The sequence below is a fragment of the Podarcis pityusensis genome (assembly GCF_964106645.2).
Source record: "Podarcis pityusensis genome assembly, chromosome: 11".
Lineage (NCBI taxonomy): Eukaryota > Metazoa > Chordata > Lepidosauria > Squamata > Lacertidae > Podarcis > Podarcis pityusensis.
In genome coordinates this window covers 229,214-238,524 of record NC_138036.1, presented here as the reverse complement: position 1 = coordinate 238,524, position 9,311 = coordinate 229,214, and the positions used below count along the sequence as shown (strand labels likewise).

The window sequence follows — 9,311 nt, the reverse complement described above, 5'->3', positions numbered from 1 at the left end:
AGCCACGGCCGAAAAAGCCCTGGCTCTAGTTGAGGCCAGCCTAACCTCTCTGAGGCCTGGGACCTTCAGGATGTTTTTATTTGCAGACCGTAGGTTCCTCTGTGGGGCATACCAGGAGAGGCGGTCCCGTAGGTATGAGGGTCCTAGGCCGTACAGGGCTTTAAAGGTTAAAACCAGCACCTTAAACCTGATCCTGTACTCCACCGGGAGCCAGTGCAGCTGGTATAGTACCGGATGAATGTGATCTCGCAGCGGCATTCTGCAGCCGCTGGAGTTTCTGGGTCAGTCTCAAGGGCAGCCCCACGTAGAGCGAGTTACAATAATCCAGTCTGGAGGTGACCGTCGCGTGGATCACAGTGGCTAGGTCAGGGCGAGAGAGGTAAGGAGCCAACTGCTTAGCTTGGCGGAGATGAAAAAATGCCGCCTTTGTTATAGCTGGAATCTGCGCCTCCATAGAGAGGGAGGTATCGAAGATTACACCCAAACTCTTAACGGACGGTGCTGGCACTAATTGCACCCCCGCAAGAGATGGCAGTTGCCCCCCCAATCCCATATCGTCCCGTCCCAGCCAGAGGACCTCTGTCTTTGAAGGATTTAACTTCAACCGGCTTCCATGTAACCATCCAGCCACAGCTTCCAAACATCTGATCAGTGTGTCTGGGGCCGAGTCAGGATGGCCGTCCATCAACAGATAGAGTTGGGTGTCATCGGCATACTGATGGCAACCCAGCCCAAAACTCCGGACAAGCTGGGCAAGGGGGCGCATAAAGATGTTAAAAAGCATCGGGGAGAGTATCGCACCCTGAGGCACTCCACACACCAAGGAGTGGCGGGATGACAATTCCCCCCCAAGCGCCACCCTCTGTCCCCGACCAGAGAGAAACGAGCGCAGCCATTGAAGGACTGTGCCCTGGATCCCCACGTCGGCAAGGCGGTGGTCCAGGAGTTCGTGATCGACCATGTCGAAGGCTGCTGACAGGTCTAGAAGAATCAGCAGCCCCGACCCGCCTCGATCCAGCTGCCTGCGGAGATCATCTGTTAGGGCGACCAGAGCCGTCTCGGTCCCATGACCAGCGCGGAAGCCGGACTGGAATGGATCCAGAGCCGATGTTTCATCCAGAAACCTACCAAGCTGTTCAGCAACCGCTCTCTCAATCACCTTACCCAGGAATGGAAGATTCGAAACCGGGCGGTAATTGGATAGATCTAAGGGATCTAATGATGTTTTCTTTAAGAGCGGGCGCACCACTGCCTCCTTCAATTCCCCTGGAAATATCCCGGTGCCAAGGGACAAATTGATGATATCCCCCGGGGGGCCCACACCTCGTCTGGACACGCTCTAATCAGCCAAGACGGGCATGGGTCAAGAGGACAGGTGGTGGGCTTTCCTTTTTTTTTTTTTAAAGTAATTTTTATTAAAGTTTTAAACAACAAAGAAATAAAAGAAAAACATACACAATACATATAACAAAAACACAAAAAACAAAAAAACAAAAGCAAGATTCAACAATAAAAATACAAGAAACATAACAATTAAAAACAATATCTCTGTTTCATTTCCGTTTTTTAGTTGCTTATTTTCTGGACTTCCTCATACCTCCCTCTTTTGTATTCCAATCCAAATTATTTGTCCAGCAGTTTCTTTTCCACTTTTTTAATCCTAATCTTTAATTTGATAAGATATTAAAATATATAACTTCAACTTCTTTAAACCTAATCCTTGGTCTTAATATCATATACCATTAAAATTTTCCCTCTTAATATCAAATTTCCATTTCTTTAAACATCTTTAATCTTAATCTTTAATCTTAGTCTATCCTTAACTTTAACCTGTACAGCTGGAAACCTCTTGTTTTCAGTCCAACATCACTCTAACATTCCTTAATTTTGCAGTGTTTCTGAAGATAGTCTTTGAATTTCTTCCAATCTTCCTCCATCAACTCTTCTCCCTGGTCACGGATTCTACCAGTCATTTCCGCCAATTCCATATAGTCCATAAGTTTCATCTGCCATTCCTCCAGCGTGGGAAGTTCTTGTGTCTTCCAATACTTTGCGATGAGTATTCTTGCTGCTGTTGTTGCATACATAAAGAAAGTTCTATCCTTTTTTAACACCAGGTGGTGGGCTTTCCAGCTCGGAGGAGTCTGTCCACATTGGCTGGGGATATCCGGTCAAAGTGGTCCAATACTGGACCCGAGGACAGTCGAGGGGCCTCCAGTTCCTTTATTGTATCCAAATTGGCAGGGAGGTCATGGCGGAGCAACAGGACCTTCTCCGCAAAAAAGCTCGCAAATGCCTCACAGCTGTGTCTCAGATTGTTATTTAAATTTGGCTGTCCTTCAAGGGACGTTAAAGACCTGATTATACAAAATAATTGCGCCGGGTGAGAGCTAGCGGATGCAATGGAGGTAAGACTTCTTAGCGGCCTTCACTGCCATCTCATAGGTTTTCATAAAAACTCTATAAGATGTTCTTGAGGCTCCGTCACGGGTACCCCGCCATACTCGCTCTAGCCGTCTGAGGTCCCGCTTCATTTTCCGAAGCTCCTCGGTAAACCAGGGAGCCCGGTTTCTGCAGGGTCGCAGAGGGTGCTTAGGTGCGATCTCATCGATGGCTGCCAGGAGCTGGGTATTCCATCCCTCAACAAGCTCAGTCAATGAGTCGCCAGGGGGAGCAAGGTCCCGCAAGGCTTGATGGAATCTATCAGGGTCCATCAGCCTCTGCGGGCGAGCCCAAATCGGCTCGCTACCTAAGCAGGGTGGGGGTGGAAAGTCAATCCTGGCTTTCAGAGCGTAGTGATCAGACCATGGCACCTTCATCGAAGGAAACATGATCACATCTATACCTACGCCAAAGATCAAATCCAGCATGTGGCCTGCTTGATGTGTGGGGCCTGAAACAAACTGGGAGAGCCCAGTTCATTCAAAAAATGAAGAAGTCCAGAAGAAAAGGCACATGGGTTGTTCTTAAAAGTTCCCACAATGCATTTCACCAGTACTTTTTCCCAGGGAGTACTCAAGGGTATGAAGTACTGGCACCTCCCTTTTTGGTTTAAAAGTGTGGCACTTCATGGTGAGTACTAGCACCTATTTTTCTAGGGGGGAAAACACTGCATTTCACACAGCATACATCAGTGGTATGTCACAGAAATGTGGGAATGTTCAGGGTGGCAGGAGAGGATATAGTGTTTATTAATATCCTTCCTAACTTGCGCTAGCAAGTTCCTTCACTTAGCAGAGTGCATTCCCCTTTACACAGCAGAAAACTAGTTGCAAACTCATGTGAGTTCCTTAACTCATGTTACGGTAAAATCTGGGTGCGAGGCTGCTCTGCCACCCAGCTCGTCGGACTAAGTCCGCGGGTCCCTGTGGAGGAAAATGAGCTCAGCCGGAGACAGGAGCAAGATGCAGAAGATCCAAGTTTATTGCGCAACAGGTTCAAGGCGAGATTGAACAGCAAGGAAGGGGTGCCATGAACTTTTAAAACTTCCCTCCATGTCCCAGAATACAGTGCAGAATACATCCCAGTTACATCATGAATACATTAAGAAGAGGTTGGGTTACACAGGATTAACATATGGAGGAGGGAGGGGGGAATATGCAGAGCTGGAGATATGCGCAGATAAGCACATCCTGAGAAGACAATGGTCCATGTATGCATGGTCTGCCACCTGGCATTGCCCAGAGGAAAGGCTTGGCAGAGTGATTTGACAGGATTAGGGTTTTCCTGAGAGTACGTGACACCTCGCTTGAGGGATTATGGAGGACAGGGGAGGTGTCATGGAGTCCTAGAGAAATTGAGCAAATTGGCACCGAAAGCAAGAAAATCGGTGTTACGGTTGATTTTCTATGAATTTTATAGATTTTAGTCCCTTTTGACATTGACAATTGGACTCGGAAATAAATGGATATATTGTAGCGAAGAAGAAGGTGAAGAAGACATGCCCCCCCCCCTTCTGTATCAGACAATACACAAGTCACTGGCTTGTCCAGATTGAAATGTGTTCTAATATTTTCCTGGTAAGACCCCTTGAATCCCTCCTAAAAGAACAAAGACACCACAGTCTTATTCATAAGTAACAAAAAGAAAGTTTACTCACGATCAGGCAGAGGACAGTGTAATTCCTGAAGGCAGGCTTAAGGCTTAAAGTTACATACAAACAGGTTTACCCTGTATGTGGGTTGACCTAGTGACTGCAGGTAGCAGTCTGGGAAGTTCGCAGGACGAAAGGAAGATGAGAAAAGAGGGAGAGTGGCAGCAGCCCTTGGCCTTTGACCAGGTCTGGAAAGGTCACGCCCTCCCACTAGTCACATGCAATGGAGGATGCTCCAGCCCAGGAGCAACAGGAAGTTTTGATACCCTTGCATGTCCACTCTAGCAAAACAAGGAATGTTGTACTTGGCTGCTCCCAGTGGATTACATCCCACATGAAAGGCTGTGGTGTCAGGCAGAAGTCTGAGATCCAGACATGCCCCTAGCAGAAGGCGGCATCTACACCTCCTTTTGTCATTAAAACTTGGTTGAGGCAGCTTCTTTGCTCTTCCTGGGTCTCCTTCCCCTCTGAGGCTGGGCTTTCCTGTGGTGATTTTGATAGCACCTAGTCTGGCAAATGGGAGGGGGATTCAGTCTGTGATGATACATCTTGAGGATTATGGCGTCCTTGTTCCCTTCATGCCGTGAGTCAAGTCCCCTCTGTCCCTGGATCACAATTTTATTATCCTTTAGCACTCAATGAAACCATTTATTTTGCTATTTTTTTGTGAATTTCTTTGTTTCAGGAAATGGGCTTTTCTCCTTTGCTCTGGAACAATGCTGTTGTCAAGCCCTTACAGTGCAGTGCTCAGCTCAGGAGGTCAACGCTTCTGATGGGTTGGTTAGGGTACCTCCCCTTTGTCCATAACAACTCCAAGAAGTTGCAGATCCCATAAATGTTGGGTCGGCCTACCAGCCACCTTCCAGTGTCTACTACCACATTGCCTCCTTGACTTTCCCTCCTTATCCTGTACCCTGCAAATGTCAGCTTGTTCTTGTGACTTCAGTTGTCCTTTCTTTTGTTTCCAGTTGATTTTGATCTGAACAGGCAGTCCTTGACCTGTGCCCAGTGGCAGACACAGAGCCCTCAGCAGCTGTTCTAAGCCTGGCCAGCTCTCCCTGTCTCTCTCAGCTAAGTGGCATCCTTGCTAGCCCTCCCAGCTTGACAGGCAGCGTGAGGCTGTTCCCATCGAAAGAGTGAGAGCTGGAATGTGGTCAGGTTCCCCTGTTGCTTTCTAGAGGATGCACTCTCCTTGAGTGGGTGCCTTCGGCACTATCCTGCGCTTGAGTGTCCTGGGTTTCTTTGGGCCTCGTGGGAGACTCTTCAGGTGGGGCGTAGGAAGGGGGTGCAGTGGGGGCGGTCTGCCCCGGGTGTCCCCACTGAGGGGGGACAAAATGCCAGGCGGCACTCACCACAGGGCCTGCAGGCTCCACGCTGCCCAAAACAGTCTGCCCACCACCTCCCCCTCAGCTGTAGGCTGAGTGAGAGGAGGCAGGCAGACTCCTTGGAGGCTTCTTGCCCTGCCTGGCCCCGCCCCACGCACACCTGGCCCCGGACCTGGGCACAGGGCACAAGCGCTGCCCCAAGTGCCCGATCGGCTTGCTCCGCCGCTGTCTTCAGGTGAGCTTTCTTCAGTCCATCTTTCTGGAAGTTGACTGGAACGGTTTATGGCATGGGAGTAATGTTTAAACAAGGCAGGATTATGGAAGACATACCTTACCATAACAGAGTCAAACCTCGGCTCCCGAATGCCAAAAACCCGGAAGTAAATGCTCCGGTTTTCGAACGCTTTTCGGAAGCCAGACATCTGATGCAACTTCCGCTTGAGTGCAAGAGGCTCTTGCAGCCAACTGGAAGCTGCGCTTCAGTTGTCAAACATTTCGGAAGCCAAATGGGAGGTTTGACTGTAATGGAAAGGGGTTGCCTTGAGTCAGTGGCCATATTCATTTGTGGGCCAAGGGGGTTGGTGGTCCTCAGCCACGTTCCTCCTTGCTTACAAAGTCAGAGAAGAAAGGTATGAACTCCCCCTTTGTTCCTTTGGCCCTAGAGGACTCTCGGCTTCGTCGTTAGCTTTTCCAGCCATGCAATATCCCACACTTTCATGTTTCAAGTGGCAAGACTGGCCCCGTCTACGTTTTCCCAAAACCCTGGTGTCATTCTAGCTACTAGGAGCAGCTGCCCTGTCAAGTCTTATGGTGCAAATTCTGGCTCCCCTCAAACATAGACAAAAGTGCTAATCTCCTAGGAGTCAGGCACCATGTGTGAATCAAGCCCCCTCCTCAGGCGACACTGACCCCTCCAGCACCCGAGCCAGAGCTGTTGTGTGGGGCTTTGGCCTGTCAATCGGGGGTGGGACAAGTGTATGTCTTGAGTTGTGGGGGAACAGGGCTGGCTCCTTTCTCTGGCGCACAGAAGTTTGGGGCCTGCCCCTCCCATACTGAAGGGAGTCCTTTATCAGGTTAGCTGGACCCACACTCTGTACAATCTGGGGCTGCCCCAGTGTTATTTTTATACGCTGAATAATTTGAACTTAAACTGTTGTTGGTGAGGGGGAGACTCTCTGTGCCTTTTTGTGGGTGGATGTCTGTTGTTCCAGGTGTGTTGGGGGGCAGGAATAGGTAGTGCCCCCGCTTCCCTGGCCATTCCTGGTGTTTGCCCGGCCTTTTGGGTCTGAGCCTCAGTATAGTTCTCTCAGTGAGGGGAGGGGGCTGTGTCAATATCCTGCCCCCCCCCTGATCCTCTTTGTTTCCTGGGCAGTGGAGTATCTGCCTCTCAGCCTGTTGAGGGACTCCCTGCCTTCTCCCAGGGTTTTTTTTGGGGGGGACGGACGGTGGTGATGTCAGTATTCCCTCTGGGATGCTAACATTCAAACACTATGCTGGCCTTGAAGGTGATTTTTCTGACAAGCTGAACAATAGAAAGGTTTATTTATTGGTTTTCTGCAATTGCCCCATGAGACAGTTCTCTGGGGCAGGCACAGAGCATTTAAAAGAAGGTTTAAAATATGTAAAAGGCCACTCAAAAGCCCCTAGCAAGTGCAGAGAATAAACCCTTAGCAGTTGCCTTATCAAAAGCTGTCACCACCTGCAGCAAATGTTCTCTCTAGCGGGTGGGGTGGTAAAAGCAGCACCCCCCAAAACCCCTGTCCTGAGGGGGGATTATTGCCCCTCCCTGTGGAAAAGGTGGGGGGCAGTGTTGGTGGAGGGAAGGGAGTTGTCTTGTAGCTGGTCCTACGCACGAGTTGCAGAAGAAGGCCCAGATCCTGGTTCCTTTTCATCTGACACGTACATAGACGTTCTGGCCAACCCTGCAAGGAAAGAGAGAGAGAACTTTCAGATAAACCATTCAGTTGGCATTTTCTTGGGTCAGGAGGGCTCCTGGACGACTCTGGCATGATTTCATGTTCGTGGGTTGGGGCTCTTTGCAGAAAGGGAGTTGATGGAGGGTGGGGGCTGAGCTGGGGCCTAGGCCCACCTTCGTGGGGGCAGCCTGGTCCCCGATATCTGCTTTGAACTGTTACGGAAATGAGGGGGGGCAACCACCGGGAGCAGCAGCGAAAAGTTGCTTCTTATTACTAGGAAGGGAACTGATGCTCAGCCCCGACGGCGCTCCTTCGCCCTGAGGTCCTCGCCTGCCTGTTTTAATGGACGGGGGACGCCCTCGCCAGTCGGCCCGTCGGGGCGGCTTACCGGGTGGCCTTCCAGTTGTCTGCGTGAGTCGCCACCTCCTCCCGCAGCAGCCACGTCGCCTCCAAGAACTCGTCGCCGTTTTCATCCAAGAAGCACTGCCCCACGAAGACGGTGGTGGAGTCTGGGGGGGGGGGGCAGAGAGAGGGAGGTCGGTGGGCTGGCGCCGAGCCGAGGCCGTCCAGCCTCTCCTTCAGGGGCGGCAGAGCGGGGGGGGGGGCTGCTGTCCCTCGGCTGGCCAGCCCAAGTCGGTCCCCCGACGCCACCGCGTGAAGGAGAGGGCCCCTGGCGGCCGGGAGCCCTTCTCTTCTTCGTCCATGGGGCTGCTCAGACCCCTCCCTCTCCCCTTCTGCCCCCCCCCCCGCCTACCGTAGAAGGACCAGTTGACGGAGAAGCCGAAGGTGGGCTGGGCGCGCGGGGGGTTGGGGTGCTGCGTGCCGTGCAGGGGCGACTCCCGGATGGCGGCGTCGGGGGCAGCCGAGACGGCGGCCAGGTAGTAGCCCGAGAACTGGCCGGCCGCGTTCAGGGGCCCGATGAACATCCGGGAGCCCAGATCGTTCACCCACATCCCCTGCAGGTTGCACTACGGGGCCAGAGGGGAGAGAAGCGGGTCAGAGAAGGGACAGTGGGAAGGGACCCCAAAGGGTCATCAAGTCCAACCCCAAAGACTACTCCCCCCTCCCAGATCAGAGAGAGACCCCTCGAGCCCGGACAAACGGGCGCGGAGATCCAAAGGGGTGCTTTGCGCCCAGTGGAGATTGCGCCTGCTCGCCACTTTTCGATCCCATCCGAAGGAACCTCCTGCAAAGCGCCTGCGGCAGCTGCTGCACGTCGGAAATTAAGACCCCGGGAAACAAGGAGGGGAAGCCGGCAGCAGCAGCGGCTTCCAAGGCCCGCAGAGAAACACACAGCCCGCCCCCCAAGTGCGCCTCGACAGCTCCGCTCCCTTCGCGCTTTGACGGGGACTTCTCTGTATCCCCACCGGTGCGGCGCTGCTGCCTTCCCCTTTCGCAGACGGGGGGGGGGGGGCGAGACAGAGACCCGGGTCCCCTCCGAAGGCAGCCGGCGCCGCTTGCCCGGCCGCTTGCCTTTCCTCGGCCCGGCCCTACCTTGGGCAGGGGAGGGGGCTGGCTTTCGGCGGGCGAGAGGGAGAGAAGGGCGCCCAGGAGCGCCAAGCCTGCCAGGCCGCCGAGAGAGACCGTGCGCTGCGCCATCCTCGATGCCAGGAAGGGAATGACCCCGTCGAGCCGGCGGCCGCCCTCTTATAGCGCCCGGGCGGGCGGGCAACTGCGCAAGCTGGGTGGGCGCGGCGCGGAGACCGGTGCCAAGAGGGCGGAGGGGCAGGCAGAGGCACCCCGGGCATCTCCCCCCCCCCCCGCCAGGAAAGATGTTCGACCACCTGCCAACTGGCACCGTTATCTATTTATTTGATTATTTCTTTATAGATACATATATTCATATACTGCTGTACCATAGAAATATACCACAGCTGTTTAGGACAATATAAAACCATACAGTAAAATCATAAAAAGTTGAAAACAACTTAAAAAAAAAAAAGAAACAATATTCAGTTGACCGTTGTGGGGGTTGTA

The 9,311-nt window shown here is 52.5% G+C and overlaps 1 protein-coding gene across 1 annotated transcript; it reads right to left on the bottom strand.

The window, feature by feature from the left end:
• Positions 1-7,205: 7,205 nt before the first annotated feature.
• LOC308457910 (avidin-like) lies at positions 7,206-8,298 on the bottom strand. The gene is made up of 3 exons (XM_080972130.1): positions 8,089-8,298; positions 7,723-7,843; positions 7,206-7,340 (listed from the first exon to the last, which is right to left on the bottom strand). Exons 1-3 carry the CDS (start codon positions 8,285-8,287, stop codon positions 7,307-7,309), a joined length of 354 nt encoding a protein of 117 aa, XP_080828256.1. The 5' UTR covers positions 8,288-8,298; the 3' UTR covers positions 7,206-7,306.
• Between the last annotated feature and the right edge of the window lie 1,013 nt (positions 8,299-9,311).

Excerpts from the sequence above, each read along its gene's own strand:
- LOC308457910 (XM_080972130.1), bottom strand. The coding sequence starts at position 8,287 with ATGTGGGTGAACGATCTGGGCTCCCGGATGTTCATCGGGCCCCTGAAC. Across the intron at positions 7,844-8,088 it reads CGTCAACTGGTCCTTCTACG|ACTCCACCACCGTCTTCGTG; the intron begins GTAGGCGGGGGG and ends CCCCCCCCCCAG. Across the intron at positions 7,341-7,722 it reads GACAACTGGAAGGCCACCCG|GGTTGGCCAGAACGTCTATG; the intron begins GTAAGCCGCCCC and ends CTTTCCTTGCAG.